The sequence below is a fragment of the Onychostoma macrolepis genome, chromosome 03 (genome assembly GCF_012432095.1).
Source record: "Onychostoma macrolepis isolate SWU-2019 chromosome 03, ASM1243209v1, whole genome shotgun sequence".
Classification (NCBI taxonomy): Eukaryota; Metazoa; Chordata; class Actinopteri; order Cypriniformes; family Cyprinidae; genus Onychostoma; species Onychostoma macrolepis.
The window spans coordinates 23,726,936-23,749,301 of NC_081157.1; the positions used below are offsets into that span (position 1 = coordinate 23,726,936).

Consider the following 22,366-nt stretch of genomic DNA (forward strand, 5'->3'; position numbering starts at 1 on the left):
CATTTGTTTACACCAATTAAAGTACATTCAGATCTTGAACAGCATCTGACCCACCTGATCTATAACCGGTGCATTTCTATATGCCGCATTACGCACCAGTCCCAAAACTCCTCACGGCACTTGTTCACTCAGAAAAAGCTTTGTTCAGTAACACGTTCCACCTTTTTATTTACATTTAATATCATTAAGGACCTTCTAGGCCTGCTTTAATTATTCACAGCCACCAAACAAGCCAAATTGTAAATCTATTCGTCGGACGTGAAGCTACAAAATTCAAGATCAAACCTGGGGACACACAGACCCGCTCACTCTCCTCTCACAGCGCATAGACTCACCATATCCAAAACACCTTTTACATTTATTAAAATACTGACAGAAGTGCATTTAAACTGCTTCAAACTCTGCTCTTTAATTAATGCAAGAAACAAAGACCAATAGATAGATAGACAGAAATTAACTAGTAAATGGACACCCATTTATAATATAATAAATAAAAATAGAATCATTCATTAATAATCATTTAATAATTACTATTTAATATAAAGCCAATAATTTATAATTGATCAAATAATAATAAATAAAATCATATTTTATTTTAATTAATAAAATAATAACTTTAAATAGATAATATAATAAATAAATGACAAAATGTCACTTTCTCTGCTCTAAAGCCTTTAATCGAGCCAATAAAAGCTTGACGTCATCCAGTAATATAATAATAATATCGCATATTTGCTTTTCCAGTTGCGATTGACCCAGTGCCGTTGTTTTCTCTGGAGCAGACACAGGTATGATTCAGTGCAATATAAACAGGAAAATATGTCAATTTCAGACCCAAGAGATAAATCTGTTGCAGTCCGCTTACTAAGAAACCACCTACACTACTGTAATGTGCACATATCATATCAGACATACAGTGCCTGTCCATAAACATACATTTACACTCAAAAGAATGCTGATATAAGGCCATACATTTTTTGACGTCCTTTGCAGACTCAACATGTCCATTAAATCACAGAATAATTCCTTGTTCAAATTGCACCGCTTCTATCAATTAAGGGGCACGGCTGTGCACAGTAACTATTGTATTTTAAATGGGAAACAGGCCGGCGCTTGCATGCCCAAAGAAAAACACACGCTCCCTGGTTCTGCAAGCGTGCGGTGGGGGCATGGAAGTAAAATTGTTTTAATAGAACCACTGTAAAACTCAGGAACGAATTACACATGACACACGCAGCGCAAGCCAACTGTCCACCATGGCAGAAATATAAACAACTGCAGCATATGACAGAGAGACTGCACTAACTCACGCAGGACAACCTCAGGAACAATCGGGAATTAGAGCCAGCTATATCGCTGAAGACAAAGAATCTCTAGAAACCAGGGAAAATAGCTTTCAGCCCTGTTCAACTCTGCACTAATGATTGTGAGTTTAGATACACACGTAATGAATGAGAATTTCTCTTGGTTTCTAACATGATTGAAACAGCAAATCTGAAAACACCAGTTTTGAAAGCTGTTGTGTTTCTCAGTAAAAAAAAAAAAACAGTTTCTCAGAGTCTTTAAAAAGCACGTTAGCCATGTGTGTGTGTGTGCGTCTATATGTATACTTTAAATAAGAGCATGTACAAAACTGAACAGGCTTTTAAAAGTTAGAAAAATATAGAAACATAAAAGTATTAAATAATCAAACTAATATATTTTGTAAAAGTTTGATATCTTAAAACAATTTATGGCAAACTTTTTCATGCTAGAGAGAAAAAAAAAGTGACCCTGAAACAGTTGACTGCCCCACATGATGTGGCAAAAGACGTAAAATACATAAAATACACCTATAGTATGATCATGCATCTAAATAATTTACTCTATAAAATGCACATTTTAAAATGGGTAATAATCAAAAATGCACAAAAACAAGTAATAAACTACAATAAATTACTGCAAATAATTTCCTATGAAAATTTGAACATGAATCAACAATGTTAGACATACATTTGCAATACATTTTTAAACACTTATGTACAGATAGAAGTATAAACAGAAGCTTTCAGATTTACTTTAGAAATCATACAGATTTTACACCAGATGCATTTAAACCAAGTTACAACCCCAAAATGTCTCCAACTGTATTTCACTATTTTCTCAATCCTAAAGCATCCATTAAATGCTTTTAAAAATGCATTTTTCAAAGTTTGCATTTAAAAAAAAAAAAAAAGAGAGAGAAAAAAAAAAGCAAATTATGCACAAGCATTCGTGAGTTCAGATCAGAAAAGCTGGCAAACTGGCATTTTGGGGTAATGCTGGCGACCTTGACCCCCCCCCCCCCCAAAAAAGAAAAAAAAAATCACAGGGCGAACCGATCAAGTTCAAAACTCTCGCAGCAACAGCGTTAAACACCGGACTTTCCAAAGCCCGCGCGCGTCTTACAATCTCTCCAAGTGAAGCTATTCAGAGTGGGACGAAGTGAAAAAACGACACGAAGCGCTAAACTCGCAGTTCAAGGTCTATCTATACATATCCGCTCCTCCTCCCCGGCGCTCCTTTTATATTAAATCGATTTTCAGCGAAGCGCCATTTTCTGCCCAAACCATGCGCACTGAAAGCGCGTAAAGAAGGTCAGCTGGAGACGTGCCACCAAACGCGCGCTCCAACACAACACAAACAGTCCCGCGGTCGAGGGGAGCAGCTGACAGACGCGAAAGCGAATCAATCAAGCAGAAGAATAAGGAACGCTTTACCTGTGTGAGGCAGTATGGAGAGTACATGCTTATATGTGAGATGCGTGACTGAAGCGGGATGGAAGTGGCATTGCCGTCCCGCTCTCGCTCACTGCACGCTGCTGTAACTCCGCCTAAAGCGGCTGAAAGTGAAAGCTTGCACAAAGTTTTGCGAGGAGAAAAACTTTCTCTCTCTCTCTCTCCCTCCCTCCCTCTCCTCTCTCCTCTCTCTCTCTCTCTCTCTCTCTGACTGAACAAGGGTCTTATGAGTCGGATATGCGTCTCAGTGAGTGTAAATGCTTGTGTGAACTCTAGATAAGGTAAGATTTTCGTAGTATAGCGTAGTAAAGTAGAGTAAAAATGTGCCTCATGTGGTAACTTCTACATTTTCTAGACATAGGTCAAAAATATGCATGAATCAACCTAACTACATTACACCAAAAAAAAAAAAAAAAGTGTTCTTTTTAAGATGATACATTTTCACCTTTTACATTATACAATGTTTAACGGATCATTAGTTGATTCTAGAATTGAATATTTTCATTATTTATAAATATATTTTAAAATATGCAATATTCATGAATGGACAGTTTGTCTAGCATGTTTGACGTTTATGAAATTTCTAGGATGACTTCAAGCATTTTATAAGCATTTATACATTAAGCGTTATATATATATAGAATGTAAATATTATATAATGCTTAATATATATATGTAAAAAGAAAAAAGTGCAATTGTTAAATGAACTATTTTGTCATGAAATGTCCCTTAAAATGCCTTAGTGATCCCAATTTATATATGGAAGTTTAAAAGCTTAAAATAAAGAAATAACAGATTGTCTTATATAGGCTTAAAGACAGTCTTAAAACATACAAATGTTAAAATTGTTACATTTTAAAATGTTAAAATAAATTGAATTTAAAAATCGAAGAAAAAAAGATTAAAAATGGGCCAAACTTTAATATAAATGTAATATTAAAACTATGTCTGAAATTTGATAGCTAATAAATAAATAAATACCAGATTTGAACAGATTTTCTTATATAGGATCAAAGACTTAAAAACATTTTAAAATTTAGCAATTAAAATGTAGACTTTTTTCCTTAATCTTTCTTTACAAAAATTCATGTTTACTAAACTGCTGCAAATCTTATTCTTGACTAATATTTTCAAATGTTAATATGAATATATTAAATAAGCATACATGGCATGCATGAATAAAGGAAGGTGTTTTGAACAAAAGATAAAGGAAGGTTGAATGCCATTTATGTGCGCTAATTAATGAAAAAAATTCTACTGTTTTTTGTTTGTTTGCCTTAAAAAGGTCAATTTAATGTAAGTTATAAAAGAGTAAATATATAGCCTGTAACTGTGTCTGTAAATGACTGTCAAATGCATTGTGCTCTGTGTTACATTAGCTGTAAAAGACACAGACAATCACCTGGACTACAGCGCTTGTGCACACACTCTAGTGAAAGTATAGCGGCTGTCCCTTTCCAAACTTCTAAATGAATGCCTTGCAAAACACATGAAAGCAGTGAACATTAAGGCAAGAGCAGGCAGCGAGTGGAGGCATAGAGTTTTGGAGCGCGTCCCTGGGTGGGGATTTTTGGTGGGGGTGAAGTCATTGAGCAGAACCGGAGCTGAAGGCTGGATGTGCCACCGGAGGCCTGGAGATTTATGAGGCCCGACTGCCTGTGCAGTTCCACCGCAAGCCACTGCAGGGGAAACAAAGAGAGAGCCGGCACTGTGTGGCCAATTACAGCCCTCTGCCAAGGGATCAGGGAGCGACAGAGAGCTGGAGATGGAGGGAGAGTCGACTGCAGATGGGAGGAAGCCGGGGGAGTGAAGAGAGAGGAAAGTGCTCTGCGCCGCTTCAGGGCGACCACACAGGAAACGCATACCTGCGTGAATCATCAGCTCTTCTCACCAGTTACCTTATGTGACCTTTGACCTGGCATGTGTTCACGAGTGCCTCGCTAATAACATGTCCTTAAGCACTTGGGCTCAACATTTGAGGTTCAGATTGATAGATTTATAGAAGGGAAACGTTCACTTACAGTAAATGATCTTGCAGTGTCACATAGGAATATTTTAAGGAAACAAAAGAAAAAAAATATGAAAGATAGCACTTTACCCATTAGTTACCATAAGTAAAATGATCTAACAATGAACAATTCATTTCTCACAGTATTTATTAATCAGGCATTAATTAGGTTAACATTTATAGATTTATAAAAGGGAAACATGTTTATTCTTTTAGTTTTCACAATCTTTTAAATCACCTTCTGTCTTTTATTATTATTATTGTTATTAATTCAAAATATTTATTTATTTATTTATTTATTTCAGTTTACGTAAATGGTCCAGTAGTGTTACAAATTAATACTTTAAAGGAAAAATATTCTAAATAAATATAACATTTATAAATAAAAATGTAAATAATAATAATAATAATAATAATAATAATAATAAATAGGTAACTTGGATCTTAAGTTAGACATACTTAAAAATAGGTACAAGGTCCCACTTGTTAACATTAGTTAATGCATTAATTAAAATTACAGTGATTCTTTTTTGTTGTTGTTGTTGTATTTTTGTATTTGTTATTCATATATTCTTTAGTAGTTTACACTATTTTTAACCACCTAGATAGATAGATAGATAGATAGATAGATAGATAGATAGATAGATAGATAGATAGATAGATAGATAGATAGATAGATAGATGATAGATAGATAGATAGATAGATAGATAGATAGATATGTTTTTATTTGAAGTTTGCTTAAATGATTATAAATGAATATTGGAAAAGCAGAAATATTAACAATTGACAAATAGATATTAATATTAACGTCATTAATGTTATTAATAACAACTGTTTAATGTTAGTTCATGTCAGCTTTAATTCATTAAATAATGTTTAAATAATGTTTAGTAATGAGTTAGTAAATGTTATATTTAAAAGTAAACTTAATAAATATAAATGCTTTAGAATGATTTTTCATTGCTAGTTCATATTGTTCATATATATACAAATTCTAAGAAATTAACCTTGTTGTATAGTGACACCATGAAATACATAAAACAATGTATAAATATAAAAATGTAAAGTTTAAGATGCAGTACAGTATGTCACATGCAGGACAAATTTCATGTCAGCTACACATAGACAACTTGAGTTGCCAAATAATGTTAGTCTTCTTGGAACTAGTAAACTGCTGATGTGCATGAAAGCAGGTGGATTTCAAACTGAAGGGAATTTCCTCGTCTTTTCCACCCGAGATCCTGAACTGATTTGTACCAAAATGCCACAAAACCATTTCAAAGGCCTGCAGTGGTGAGAGGAGAGGAGGTTTCTCCAAACCGAAGGAACATCATGCACGACGTGATAACTCATGTACCACCTCTCAATGTGCCCCACAGTTAGTGGTTTGAGTGGGTACAAGACTGCTAAACACATGACAGAACCACACGCTAGCAGTAAATCAACAGATGCTGGATATCTTTACACAGAGCATTACGTTTAGACTCACATTTACTTATTTGGCAAATGCAAAGGTTTTTAGATCATTTGTATGTAGCAATGCAAAGGGCTGGACAATTTCCAGCAACTTTCCCCCAAAAAATCCTGGAAAGCTTCAAAAAAAAAAAAAAATTGTTCACCCTATGCAAACTTGTATGCCTGGATATCAAACCCATGACATTTATTTGCTTTACCAGTTGAGCTACAGAAAAAAAAAACCCAATAAACTGCAAGTGATAGCTTGATTGACCTGTTCTGAGATTCGAGGTTTATATATTGCATGCTTATTTTTGTTCTGAAGTTCAAGTTCAGTGGTTGTCAACTGGTTTCAAAGGCACATGTGTCAACAACAAAAGACACATGTAGGGGTCAAAAGTTTGGAATAATAAAGATTTTAAAAATCTTTTCTGCTCACTAAGGCAGCAATTTTTTTTTTTTTAATCACAAATACAGTAAAAACTGTGAAAATTGCTCACAATTATTAGAACTTAAAATAATGCTTTATATTTGAATATATTTTAAAATGTAACTTATTCCTGTGATCATTACTCCAGTCTTCAGTGTCACATGATCCTTCAGAAATCATTCTAATATGTTGATTTGATGCTCAAGAAACATTTATGATTATTTTTAACATTGAGCTGCTAGTGAGTAAATAAATACATTTTATTCAACAAGGATGTATTAATTTGGTCAAGACAGACATTTATAATGTTACAAAAGATTTCTATGTCAAATAAATGCTGTTCTTTTGATGTTTCCAATCCAAAATCCAAAAAAACAAATGTAGCATGGTATCCACAAATAATAAGCACTGATAATAAGAAACATTATTAATAATTGATAAACACTGAGCATCTAATCGTCATAGAATGATTTCTGAAGACTGGAGTAATGATCACAGGAATAAGTTACATTTTAAAATATGTTCACACAGAAAACAGTTCTTTTAAATTAGAACGATACTTCACAATATTACTGTTTTTACTGTATTTTTTAACAAATAAATGCAGCCTTATTGATCAGAAGAGACTTCTTTCAAACTTTGACCAGTAGTGTATGGGAAAGGTTTTCTCATCTCTATTGCTGTCTGCATGCATTTTATTTATTTATTTATTTAATTTTTTTCTCTGCTGTCACATTTTGAGTCAAAACCCGCCGGTTGAGAACCACTGATTCGATATGAGGTTAATAACTAAAATACTAATTCATCAACTACTAAGACATCATGACAAAGCTTTTAATGAACTGCTGCTTGGTTTCTCCACAAAATAAAAATAGAAAACCATACTGCTATAAAAATCAGCGCAAAATACAGCCAGGCCCTCCTTTTCCTCTAAATGAACTCGATGGACGATATCGTCTGACACATTCCTGATATCCAACACGGCTATATTTTACACCTCAGCCCCTTCTGTACTTCCAGCCAATCGCATTTCATCATTTTCCCTCCATTTCTGCGACCGCCTGCTCCCCGAGACGCCGGAGCAACCCAGATTTTTTCTCCTCAAAACGTTGGCAAAAGCGATCCGCTGGAAACAAGGACTAGAAAAGCGGCTCCCAGCTCATTAACAGTCTCATTTTCAGTCATCCACAGACTCCCCTTCCCATCTCTCCATCTCTCCGTCCCGCCCTTCTGTTTTTATGACCGTTTTATTTCACTCCCATTGCTGTAAATCCAGCGCGCTCGCTGGGTGGAATTTTAAAAGCTGCACTTCTTTCTGTTTTTTCTTCGCCCTCCCTTCCTTGCAGTCATGCCCTCATGTATACTTCTCATTTTATAGAAGTATGCACGTTATAATTTTCATTTCCCTCAAGAAAACAGGCTCCGGTGGAGTTATGAGACTCACTTTCTGCACAGTGTTTTTCTGTGTTTCACTGCATATATATACAGCATGTGCATATGGAAATAATAATCATGGTTACAGTATACTTTGCAGTGATTCTTTGACTCTGTAACATCAATAACAATGCTGAAGCAGTAATGGAGTAATAAGCAGACATACCCTGTAGGAATCCGAAACAACGAAGCACTCTGGTATCCCAGGACCTCTGGACGGGTCTTCATTCACCAGAAATGGTTCAGTGGCCTGAAACATAAATCAATAACAGTCATCAGCATTAGAATCACTATGCCTTTGCTACTTTTTACCATTCGCTCTTATTTCTTGGCAACTATTTTAGCAGGGTTGCCCATTGTTTGGAGGTTTAAAATCATATGATCATATTGTAGGTTCTTAAGATTTCTGGGTTCTTAAAAGACAATCATGGATGGTTTTTGAAAAGAACTAGAAAATAAAAAGCCCTTAAATGTTGTGCTGATTTTAAAACCTTTCAAAATAAAGCTTTTCTGCTTCTTTAGGGGAACTGAAAGATTTTGGACACTAACAAGAACGTGAATGAATACACACACACACACACACACACACACACACACAAATATTTCAAATATACAACTCATCTTTTACCTTTTTTATGTTTATACAGTTTTAATAAATGTATACAAAATTTAAATATTTAAAAAATAATTAATAATATTTATACATGTAAAGTACATCAACAAAATTATGAATTCCTTATTAATTTTAAATATACATACATGTATATATATATATATATATATATTATTTTATATTATTTTAAATATATGAATAATCAATATAAAACAATACACAATAAAATATAATATTAATACTAATATATATATAAGTACATAAACATACAATTATTAATTGAATTTAAATGTAATTTTAAAATAATACATATACTATTTCAGATTTAAGATATTATTTTATTAGATACAACTATGATTTTATTACAAATGCAAAAATATTGATAAAATAATAAAATATATTTATTTTATTATATTTATTTATTTTAAATATGTTCTAATAATCACACAAATATTTCAAAAATACAACTCCATCATTTTTATATTATATATTTACATATTTTGTATTTTTAATAAATGTATTTTATGTCTTCTTTGCACTTACATGTAAATGTAAATATTAAAAAAAGAATAAAATATTCATACATAAAGTACATAAACACAATTATTAATAGTTTATTTTAAACACTAATATATAAACCGTATTATATAAGTATAATATATAATATGAATACTGTTATATAAGTACATGAACATACAATTATTAATTATTTATATATTTGATTTAATTATAATTAAGTAAAAATAATACATGTAATATTTAAGATTTAAGACATTATTTTATTACAGCTAATTTTATTATAAATACAACTCATCCGGCACCTATTTTATATATTTATATGATCTAGTTACATTTATTTTATGTATAAATACACATAAACATATAAATATTTCAACAAATATAGACCAGAATATCATAGACACTTAGCTTAAGCCAGTAAAACTGAAACAGCTTAACAACCACATAGAACACCTTAGCAAGCACCAAGGCAGTGAATTTTGCACAGGCAAATACCACGCTTCAGAAAGAGTCAAATCTGTTGTGAAAGTTGTGAGTGAACACATCACATGTTGTCCAAACTTTGTGCCGGCCGTGTGCAGTGCTGGAGTCCATCTTAAACTCAATGCAGCTCTGCATGCGGCGCACAGTCAGACCAGACTCTGCAGACTGGTTCCCGTTCACACCTCCTGACTTCCCAGTATATCCATCACTTATTCAGCACAAACCTCTCACACAGCGACTCTTTCTCCCGACACGACCGCCAAGGTGGTTTGTGTTTTTTCTCTCAGAGTGTCGTGTCCATTCATCCCAGTTCATTTGTATGCTGGGAGCTGCGCTGACTGGGTGTGCGGAACTGAATGAGACCCCATTCCAGTTTATCCATCAGTAGGACGATGTTAAATCACACAGTAAAGCCGGGGCCAAAGCAAAGTCTGTTCACACAGCGGCATTATGGGGCAAGAGGTCTGTACCAGTTGATTTTCAGTAACATGATTAACTAGTACACAAAGACCCAGACTGAAAGATCTGCTGCTCACAGGTTGATCATGATGAGACTTAATGAAGATCTCAGTTATTTCTACATGAAGTATCAGGATTGTCTTGCATGTTTCTCCTAAAATTCCTTTAGAAATAGACAAAATTGTGACTCAAACTGATATAGAGTAAACACACAGAGCTCTAAAATGGACGTTGCAGCTCAGATCATCTTAGTGGAATTTGATGAGAAATATTTGAGTTCATATTGAGAAATATGACTGTAAATCTGAGCACAGTTCCAGACATTGGTTTCATTCACTAACTGTGCATCATATGCACATAGGCTATTTGTTCGTGAAATCTGCATGCAAAAGTTTTCACAAACAAATCTTGATTCATCAATACATTTTTTATTATCATTTATTCTAAATCCTTGGAAAAATATATTAACAACTGAAAAAAAAATTACATACTTTCGGTGGCCTTATAAAGATTACATTTTATACAGTATTTCATATATGCATGTGTTTATATAAAAATATTTATAAAATTATAAAATTGATAAAATATATTTAAGATATTAAAATATTTTTTAAATATTTCCACGACCTCTGAAGAAACCCCCAGTATCCCAGATGAGGAGAATTCCTGTTGTCCTTAAGAAAAAGATATATACTGTATTTTAATGCAGTTGAGATTGGAGCAAACTCTGCTGCACACATTCCTTGGATTAAACCTGTCTCTAAAATGCACTCCTATAAAAATACATGCAGCTCTAAAATAACAGACGCATATATGTGTGTGTGTGCGCACACACACGCGCACGATGCAGTACTATAATAGATCCCAGACACTGGCTAACCAAAATGTGGCTGCAACACCAGCTATTCATATCCACGGCAATGAAAGGCTGCATACGCTCTCGCTCTCTCCTCTCACAACACATCCATAAGTCAAAGCGCTTAACTAAACAAACTGTAGAACGACAACTAAGACTCAACCGATCCAACTGGTTGTTACTTTCAGAGTGTGTGCACTCTTAAAAATAAAGGTCTCAAATGTGGGTTTTCAGTGAACAGTTCTTAAAAGAACCGTTTTTCTTAGTGTGAAGAACATTTTAAATATTTAAAGAACCCTTTCACCAAACTTTAGTGGAAAGGAAAGACTCCATGGATGTGAAAGGGATAGTTCACCCAAAAATGAAAATTCTGTCATCATTTACTCACCCTCAGGTCGTTCCAAACCTGTATGAGTTTTCTTCTGTTAAAGACAAAAGAAGATATGGTGGTAACCAAACACTGGACGGTACCCATGACTTCCATAGTATGGAAAAAATATTATGGAAGCCAATGGCTACCGTCGACTATTTGGTTACCAACATTCTTCAAAATGTCTTCTTTTGTATTCAGCAGAATAAATTCATGCAGGTTTGGAATAAGTGAAGGCTTAAGGAAATAATGACAGAATTTTCATTTTTTATTTTGGTTATTCCATATATGTAGTAAGGTTTCACAAAGTAAAACAGAGCAAATAAGTGTAATGATATTGATAAATTATTCTTCCGCCAAACAATGTAGTTCCTCAGAAACGGTTGTGGTTCCAACAAAGTGGTTGCCGAGCAACACGCAAATGTAAACAAATGTGCATGTTTATAAAGTAATTTACAACAACTTTGAACTTGGCTCAACCAATCAAAATCAAGGACCAGTGTGGTGACAAATCGAGTCCCCCCTCAAAATCTGGTCCCATTAGGACCCCAAGCAATCCCATTGGCTCAAATTACTTTTAATAGGTGCTCTCTTCAGTGCCTGATTACAATTCTTACAAAATTATGTTATCAGAAATGCAGTTTAAACTACGTTGTAATGATAATTAATGTCTGTATTAGTTAGCTTATGTACTAGCATAGCATACAGATACCTGATTAGCTGCATAGCTTATTTTATACAGGAATTTGTGCTTATCCTACATGCATTCACAATTATTTTTTAAAATTATGTGTTAAATTAAGTGTTGAATGTCAAATGTTTTATTTTAAAAATAAAACTAATTAATGATTTTCATTTTTTCACTTAATTACTTTTATTTATTAATTAACAGTTAATCAAGTGTAAGAAATTACATTTAATTTGTTTCATTATGCACTATAAAGTAAGCCATATTTTTACATTAATACATACTTTATGTATTTATTTAGGCAATGGGATCACTCGGGGTCCTAAGCGGACCCAATTTCGAGGGGGGACTCGATTTCTTATGACACCAGAACTATCCGTTTTATATTAATTACATTTTATGAAGACTTCAGATTTGCTAACCAGAATCACTAACCTGTGAGCAACGTTTTTGGATTTATATGTGTAACTGTCCTGAATATCATCATATATAAAAATACTCTTCGTCAAACAGCTTTTCTAATGAATAAAAGCAATGGACAGAGAAACAGGGGCCGGTCAGACAAAGTGACAGATGAGTCCCTTTTTTCCGCTCGGTTTGCCTTCACACTTTAAACTAAGTAACATGGTTTGTCTGAGTCTACGCTGATTGTTTGATGTAGTTCCCTGTAGATCTGTCCCCCTTCTCCCTCGCTGTGGATGTTTATGGAGCGTGGTTCTGTATCAATTAAACATGCCACCCTTTTCTATATATACGCAGCATATGCCCAATCCATATGGCCAGCCCCGAGCGAAACCGCTCCCTAGGCCCTTCATAATTAACTCTTGAGTATCAACACAAACATATTCAGAGGCAAACGACGGATAGCCATATTCAAAATGTCTGCTGATGGGAAATGATGGGCCTGTTACATTTCATGTCTGCTCACAGGGGATCTCAAAATTGCCGTGCTATGAAGATTATAGGTAGTAACACATAATGTGAAATGTGAATCGTGTAGCAATCACAATAAAAGTGTGATGAATGTGAGCGATATGGGACATGTTTGTTTGAAAATCATGGTAGGAAAGAAAAAGAAAAAAAAATGTACTAAAAAAACTATAATCAGTACTATAATTGTGGTTGAGCTAGTTGTTACTTTCAGAATGTATAAAAACAGAAACTTGCTGAATGGACTAGATTTTTACATTTACATGAGAAAATGTGAGCAGTGCTTGGCATTTTGAGTTGTTTTTCAATATCAAAATCTTAAAGGGATTTTTGACACGACGCTAGCCATTGATTTCCATAGTATTTTTTTCATACTACAGTAAGTCAGTGGCTACCGTCAAGTGTTTGGTTACCCACGTACTTCAAAATGTCTTCTTTTTCAACAGAAGAAATAAACTCATACAGGTTTGTAACAACTTGAGGGTATAAGTAAATAATGACAGAATTTTCATTTTTGGGTGAAATAACCCTTTAACTGTTTCTGCTAAAACAGCAATTACTGAAATTACTGTAAATGAAAAGCAACGGGAGACTTTGCTGAAGTTCCCTGCTTCTCAGATGTTTCTCCTCAGATAAAGGCCCTAGTTTCTGTTAACATGTTATTTCCTCCCTACTCTGTTCGCTTGGAAGAAGGTACTTCTGTGTTAAAAATGAGGTTAGCGCATGCGCTGGTTCAAAGGTGAGCGCGCGCAGTGAGAGGGGCGGGGTTGAGGAGGAAGGGAGTGGTTGATGTGACGGACCAGGTGATGGAGGCGAATAAAAGCATGTTAGCTGAATAAACGTCGTGTTTCTTTGAGTTTAACAGTTTCTACCCAAGAGTTTCAAAAGAGATCTCAAGTGTCTCCAAATGTGGCTAGATTTTCCAGAAAACTTCCAGAATTTCCAGAAACTTTAATCAAATGTCAAAGATCTCAATATCAATGCATATTTCTCATCAAAATCTTTGAAGGACAACTCATCTGAGCTGCTCTCCATTTTGTAATTGTACTGTGCTATACTGATTTCTTAAAAGTCTCCTATATATATATATATTACATGCAGTTTATGAAGTCTAGTAATTGAGAGACTGAATGGACTATTTGTATTTTTAAGAATTTTTCACACCACAGGACTACTGAAGTGAACTGCAAAGCAAACAGTTATAGCATCTGAAATTATAGCATCATTAAGATTTTCTTGTATTGTGATATTATCTTCATGACATTACATTATACATATTTCATAATATCATAGATAGATAGATAGATAGATAGATAGATAGATAGATAGATAGACTCATCTATGTCCTATCTAAAACCACACCCACCAAAAACATGTCAGCAAATCAGAACACGCAAAAATAGGTCAGAAGCAGATAGTGTGTTCTGATTGGCTGGTCTTCTTCGTGACCTTAAAAAAGCACAAATGCTCCCGATTCTTTAGCGTAGTTAAATAAACAGGTGGGATTTCTCATGCTTCGGAAAATAATCCAAATTTTCTTTATGCAAAAATTGAATTTCTTATTTGTTTTTTTCTTTTCTTTTTTTGGGTGAAATGAGACCTGCCTATGTTTTGGTAAGGTTCACGCTTACATGTTCATATACTGTAACTTTAACTTTACAACAACAACAACCCAAATTAAAACTATCTTCACGATATCCCTCTTTACATCCTAATTCATGTGTTCACAGATAAGAGAAACTGACAGTCGACAGAACTTCTACATAACTGTTAACGCTCTACAAACCCAGGTAACACGGCAGACACATCAAAGCCGAGTGAGGGAGGGAGGGGGATTTGTTTTTTAAAAGCAGCGAGGGGGAAAATATATGAAAGCAGAAATGTATGCCGTGTGAACGCTTGCCAGGGCCACTTCAGGGAGAAATGCTGGAAAAATGTGATATTTCATACCTCCATCTCTAGAGGAGCCGGAGAGAGTGAAATGAGCGCAGAACAGGAGTAATAATGAAGCCGAGGAGGAGGGTGGGCTGTCAGATTGCTTATTGTTTGTTTTCAGAGCTGTTTGGGCACTAAACATTGATTCTGTCAGCACAGGAACTGCAAGCCAGAGTCGTGTCTGATTATGGGCTATTATACAGGATGAATCATTATTTTACTACATTTAATACAAAAATATAAGATATTTAAAGTTTTTAATTAAATGGCTTGTTAGCGTTAGTGGGAAAACATTAAAAATAATTCGATTAAATTTGTCATTGTCTGAAGACAATACACGCTAACACGATGCTGTATGTGGTTGCCAGGGTGTTGCTAAGGTGTTTTGAGTTCCTTGTTTGCTGGGAATCATTCATGGCCATTACACAAAGAAGTTTAATGCTTATTGATAGAGGTTAGAGATGTCGTAACAACACAATCTGGACACAAAAAGCATATTTCTCTATCGACGACCATTTAAAATCAGCCCTGTATTCAAGTATTTCCTCTCCTGCAATGGTTTTGAATCAATGCATATGAATCAGTGCCACAGAAAAAAAAAAAAAAAAAAAAAGTTTGTTGTGAACATGAGTTTATTATCTGTTTTTATTGAGAAGCAATACAACGAACAGACCATATGCAATATCTATCTGGTGTTCTTACATGCACACTGAATAGAAACAATATAGCTTACAATGCAACCAGTAGAGTCTGTAATGTGCCATTTTTGCCAGTTTTCATGTTTTTTTCTTCTATGAAAACATACAGCGCAATCAGTGTAGTCTGATTCATGAACAAATTACTCATATGAGTCAGTTCTTTTTTTAGTGAATCAAAAACAAACAGCCCAACCAGTGTAGTTTGATTCCTGAATCAAAAAATATATGAGCGAATAGTGTGTTCTGATTCCTGAATAAATGACTCATGTGAGCCGGTTCTTTTTAGCGAATTTTAGCAAAGAATGCTTTTATATGTATGATTGTCAAACATATGACTCGAATGTGTTGGTTCTTTTCAGCGAATCAAAAATTCAAAGCATGACCAGTGTAACCTGATTCTCATGTGACTCTTATGAGCTGGTTCTTTAAAGTCGATCAAAAATATAAAATGCGAGCAGAATAGACTGATTCGTGAACAAATGATTTTTATGAGCTGATTACTTTTTAGTGAATCAAAAAAACATAAGAGGGATCAGTGTAGTTCGATTCCCTAACAAATGACTCATATGAGCCAGTTCTTTGCAGTCCGATTATTGAATTACTTATGGTTATTTTTAGTGAATCCCGAGCAAATGACTAATATGAGCTGGTGTAACCTATATCAAAAACATACAAAAAGACCAGTGAAGTTTGATTCCTGAACAAATGTTCTTTTAATAAATAATTTTTAAAAATTAGTTACTGGTTTGATTCAGTCTAATGGATACTTCACTGAACTGAGTGGTTACATTTTGGTACCGTGTTTAATTAAAATTCTATATAATTTCAGACTAATGCAGGGCTTTAGCAGCACTTATACATGCAGTTATGACAATGAACTGATGTAAATGACCACATACTGATAACCAGCTTGCAATAGAAGAAAAAGCTAAAACCAACAGCCAATTAATCAGGGACATCTGTGTCAAATGACTTGGTCATAATGTTGATTGGTCATAAGATCAAGTCCAGTTGACAGGGGAACTAACAGCACTCCACCACAGGTGGCGCTAACACATGGCACACATGCTTTTCAGTTTGGGTCTTGGAAATAAATGGCGTCTTACATTTTACATCTTTAATTTCAAATATGTGTATAGTAATTGCTAAACTAACATCAATACCTCCTCTCACTAAAACGAATCAAACACTGACAACACAATAAAGGATTCTGACATCAATTACATATTCTGCTCCTTCGTCCAAGCTTGCGGTCAAAGCTTGGTAAACAAACTATAGGATGCATTGTTTGTTACAGTAGAACTTTTCTTCATTTCAACTGTCATCAAAGTCTCTTCCAGATGCATCTCTCTTTAAGCGTCTAGTTGATTGAGCAATGTGACTAGCTGTCAACTCTTTTCTAACTATCTTGCTTCAAATCTTTGATTGTTGTTTGGAAGCTTAATTAAATTCGTTTTTAAGAGAAGACGTTAATCCCATGTGGAGTCAGCTTTGAATAGATTCCCTCGGTTCTTTCTGCACTGGCCTATTTGGGTCGGTGCCATTTAAGAGAGCGGGTAAACAAATAATTATCCACATTAATGTGCTGATATTCAGGCCCATCTGGAAATCATCAACAAGTACAAGCCTATATTGCATCAGTCATGCAATCAAATTTAATCTGGATTTCGAAGCTAGTCGAAGTGGAGAAGAACTGAAAACTATGTGTGCAGCGAGTTGAAAATAAAGAAGGCCGATGCATAAATTAGCCCAACATTTAGTCTCTGAAATGAGGACACCTGGGTAATGTGCTTTAGTTGAGTGCCAATAGCTTGATGTCTCTTCAGATCGGTTTATTGTGGCCTTTCTGGTGAGAAGTAAAAATCAAGCTATCTGAGGTTAGAGTCGAGCTAACGCTGAGCAGATGTTCTTGCATGAAGATCCCAAAATTCAGCCAATATGATTATGCAAGTTCCTCGTGTTTTTTTTTTTTAGTTTTGAAATCTGTATATGTGAGATGCATGCTATTGACATATACTGTAAAAAAGCCTGCAAATGTTCTCTCCAGAGTCCTATAAATGCTAAAAATTCTAAGAAATGGCTGCTTGTGTATTTTACACATGGCCGCCTTCAAACAGCAGCCTTACAGTATTATTTAACCCTTCTTCTATGCTTAATTTGGTGTTCCCAGTCAAAAATGATGGAACTTTTAAAATTGTTTTTAAATCTCTCATTATGTTGTATTATCACCAAATCTTGGATTCTATCTTTTCGTTAACTGGTTTTCTTTCAGTTAGCACAGGTTTTGCATTTATTTTTGGAACTGATTACCTGTAGGCTGCATCGATCTGAGCTCATGCACCTCAGTTTTTAAGTGAAAAAAGCACTATTTGTGAATCATTTTGGAAATGTTTGCTCAAAAATGGAGGTGCATGAGCTCAGATTGAATCCAATATTTGGTAATAATATAGCATAATGAGAGATTTAAATGAAATTATATAGGCTAGGAAGAGCACATGTTGTAAGATAGTGGTTAAAAAATCTCCACATAAAGTAGAAATATTATATATGTGAGTTATTAAATTCAAAGTCAGTAAGTTTTAATCCAATTTTCTGGAAAAATAAAATCCTCTCTGGGTCAAAATGACTGGAACACAACACAAGGGTTAAAAGAGATAAACAGTCTTTAAATACTTTTAAGAGTGTATTTACAATACAGCTTTTTGGATGTATTATTATATGTTAATGCCGATACTGATAACTTGAGAGTGGGATGGTCAATACACATGCATGTATGTATCGGCTACTCTATTCAATTTAATTATAGCAACTGACATGCACACATTAACAAATACCTTTAACAAGAACAAAAAAAAAAAAAAAAAAATATATATATATATATATATATACATATATTTTCATTCAATTGTAAAAACAAACTGTTTTATACATGCACTGGGCATTAGATTTTGAAACTGACTTAGTATAGACAGATATCGGCTAAATAGCGCTGATTTATCGGCCTAGACAAGAGGATATATCTATCACTGATCATTATATAATAACTATTCTAATTTAAATGTTAAAAAAAACTCTGTGCAAGCAAAATAAATTTCAAAAAGAAAAAAAAAAACACAAATAATGCAGTTATCATACCAGTCAAAATGCTTTGCATTACAATGACTTCACATGAAACAGATCTGCAGTAAAAAGTTAGTATATGGACACGGAATAAGTTGCATCCAGCACTATTGTTCTATATTTAACCCCTCAGAGCTTTTGTTCTCTTTGACAGACGACATGTGGGCGGCGACTGTCGTCCTGTGACAAGCTTGCGCAGTGGAACAATTTCAGTAATGGCATGTTACATGTGCATGTGTCGCCTGTAATCCCAATAAAACTGAAAAGCGTGTAAACTGAAGGGTTATTCTACACAACACTTCATTATCCCCCGTCATAATGGGGTGTATCCGGAACACTAGTTTTGAAAGTTTGAGTGCCACAGGGTCAAAGTTAAACTGTCCATTATGATACTGCATGTCTGCATTCATTTTAGACTAATATATATTTTCGAGTAAATCGAGTGATAAATTAGTTGCACCATAAATGGGCTATCATAATGCAGTGATACAGAAGAACATTCAGCACAGTTTCCAACAAACTTCCCAAATCCATATGAACAACTTTAAGCATTATTTTCCTCTCATACAGTTTCACACACAGTTGCATGACGCGCATCGAGCCGAGTGAGAACTGGAGCGCATGCTGTTTTACATCCAGAGTTTTTGCGCAAGACTAAAACACCCAAAAATGATTCTGGAACAATTATTGCCTGGCATATTGTCAATCTAACCCCCTCTCTTCATGTTTACCAACATTTTAAAACAGAAATAAGAAGAGCAAAGTTGATTTACACTGCACGTACCATTGTGGAGCGGGGAATATTGCCAACAGTCTCAAAGACCCATTTTACTCCTTTAGAAAAAAAAAACTTTCCCCCGAAAAAAAAGGCAGCGTGGTGGGAGAGCAAAAGCAAATGAGTCGGTTTTCTCCGTTGATACCGGAAGCAGAAGAACCGGGTTGCGGGACGGGCCCGTGGACCGCGGGAAATGGCCAACTTTTACGCACGGAAACTTTCGCGGGGATCGTTTCGGTACAAAAAAACACTGCGCCTTCGGATGAAACCGGAGAAAATTCAGCACGACCGCTCCTCCGTTCACCGAGGCTCTCCGGTACGAATCCCTCCCGGTTCCAGCGTCTCTCCGATAGCTTGAGTGGATCGCGCCGTGCGACAGCAACTTTCTTCCTGCGCAGCTTCAGCTCACGGACTCTGGGCGAATTGGTGCTCGATCTCCATCCATCCCACTGGAGACCTCCTCAGGGTGATCTCCATGACCTCCTCCTCCTCCTCGGTGCACGGATTACTCGATCAATTATTATGGAGAGGACGTCATTTCGTGCAAAGTGGATATTGCGGAACCATAAGCGATGCGTGAGAGGAATATAGACTTTTACGTCGCTGAAACGAATAACGGCGGCGCGCTAACGTTTCAAATAACTAATTAATGTATGTTAAGTAGCCTGTGTAAGAGTAGTTGCCAAAATAAACGCGCTAGCCGTGCGTGGCCCGTGCAGAACGGTCGGGTTGAGCTGTGGATGGATTCGTGCAGTGGCTGGTGAATTATTAATAACCGGGAGCGCTTCACAGTCTGTCGTGTTCACAGAGGAACCAGAACGGCAGCTGGGGGTTTAAGGGAATTAAATACGGGCTTGGAGTGAAGCAGGGACGGCAGGGGATTATACCGTTCACCGGAGAGAAAAAGAATGAGAGAGAGAGAAAGAGAGAGAGAGAAAGAAAGAGAGATGCAGAGATGTATGAAGTGTGTGAGTTTTTGTTTGCAGCCACAATGTTAAACGGTGACGTCTCGAGCGATGCATATATTCAAGTGTCGAGGGTGATATTTCTGTGTCGCTGTAAATCGTGTTCTTTTCGTGTTATTAAGTGAGTGCACAAGTCAAAACTAAACCCTAATCGTGCACTGGTGTGAAAGTGTTTAGTTAGCAAAAGTGAACAGGTGTAGTGCAGTTTGAGTATTTAAACAAATATTCGTGCAATCAAATAAATGATTTGCTAAAAGAATAAATGAGTGTAAAATCTCAAGTGATGTCTTAGAAGAGCAACAAGGTAAATTCATTTTGATATAAGGTAAATTATATCCAATTTAAAATCTACTTCAAATTCCAAACAACGTGTGGGGGGGGGGGGTCACATTGTTACGGTCAACGGTAATTTGTAAATGCAGTCGGGCTCTTTTTGTCGTCTCACTTTTAATTAATTCAACGTGTGCCACATGTGTCTCAAGGTAAACTCGCAAAGGTCGTCTTATTTGATGGGATTATTTGAAGCGTTAATTACGCTTGTTTTAATTAATTCAACATACCTGGGTTGTAAAACAGAAGAAAGACCTCCAAACGACCTGGAAGAGACACGCGTTGACCTTCAGTGAAGCCCTGATGCGCGCTGTGATGCACCTGCCAACTGCATTATCAAGCAAAATACATTTTCTTTTTGTCAAAATAATACATGCAAACTAAAAATGAATCAAATAAAATGATAAATCCCCGCATATATAAAGATTGACACAAATGGATATGTATAAAATGTGTATTTTTCGAATTCGTAATTGTCCTTTTATAGATAGTAGATTTATTTTTCCTATATTTGTTTAATATTGCAATCTCTCTTATTTTATTTCTTTACAAAACAAATGCATGTGATGGTATTTCTTTTGTATCTCAAAATAGGCCTACTATGAATATGACAGAAAAATACAATGAACCAAAACAGATAAAAGATTAAACATAAAGCACATAAAGGAAGCAATTAAACAAAATTCTCTTCAATAAATCTTCAGGAAATCACTTTGAGAAAAAAGAAAAGAAAAAAAGGTTCGTTCATTAAACAGGAGTTGTTTGAAACCGAATATATACTAACACAGAACAATATCTAACAAACACAGCAAACCAGCTCTGTATATTTATTTGATCATTTTCGATTTACATTTACGTAATTTAAATGTGATTTTCTTTATTTGGCATCATTTTCTATATTTAGACTTTAATTGATGTTTTTAAATTTCTGGAAACATGCCATAGCATATTGTCCAGTAAGCCAATAAAAGTAATTAATACTTAAAAATTATTTGTTACTAATATTCGTTGGTGCATTAAAAATGAAACCAACATCAGCGCCGCAGAGCTTTCTGAACCTCAGCTTTAAAACAACATTTAAAAAATTGTTAAAACCTCACATAATTTACATTCACAATATTTCTAAATACAAATAAATAAAATGAATGATTGACAATACTATTAATATCAATATATAAAATATATAGCCTAATATATATAATAATATATTTGTGAATTGCAAACAATATTCATATATTAATCCGTTTAAAATAATATTAAACAATAATATTGTATTAAACGGTATGACATCACTCAGTGTATTATGAGCAATTAATGCTCTTTTAATTGACTGTATTTATACATTTAATTGATTAAATATAGGCTATGACTTTACGATGTTAAAAGTTTTGTAAGTACAAATATCAGCTCGGTGATTTATTTAATCTACTGCCCTAAATCACATCTCAGGCAAAGAGGGAAAACCAACAAATGTGGTACTAATTCAGTTTAAACGAAATTATAATAAACAATATAATTATTACATATGCTTTTAATATGCT

General features: G+C 34.8%; 1 protein-coding gene across 5 annotated transcripts in view; it reads right to left on the bottom strand.

The window, feature by feature from the left end:
* The window catches only part of nfixb (nuclear factor I/Xb), a 166,129-nt gene extending 145,310 nt beyond the window's left edge, over positions 1 to 20,819 (bottom strand). The window contains exons 1-2 of one of the 5 annotated variants that reach the window (XM_058770972.1): positions 19,540 to 20,819; positions 8,251 to 8,334 (exon numbers count right to left, since the gene is read on the bottom strand). In XM_058770972.1, the coding sequence (XP_058626955.1) occupies positions 8,251 to 8,334; positions 19,540 to 19,542 (87 nt within the window). In that variant the 5' untranslated portion in view covers positions 19,543 to 20,819. Of the gene's footprint in view, positions 1 to 2,738; positions 2,896 to 8,250; positions 8,335 to 19,539 lie in introns of those variants that run through there. The other 4 variants (XM_058770971.1, XM_058770980.1, XM_058770983.1 and 1 more) reach the window with 4 other exon arrangements.
* Between the last annotated feature and the right edge of the window lie 1,547 nt (positions 20,820 to 22,366).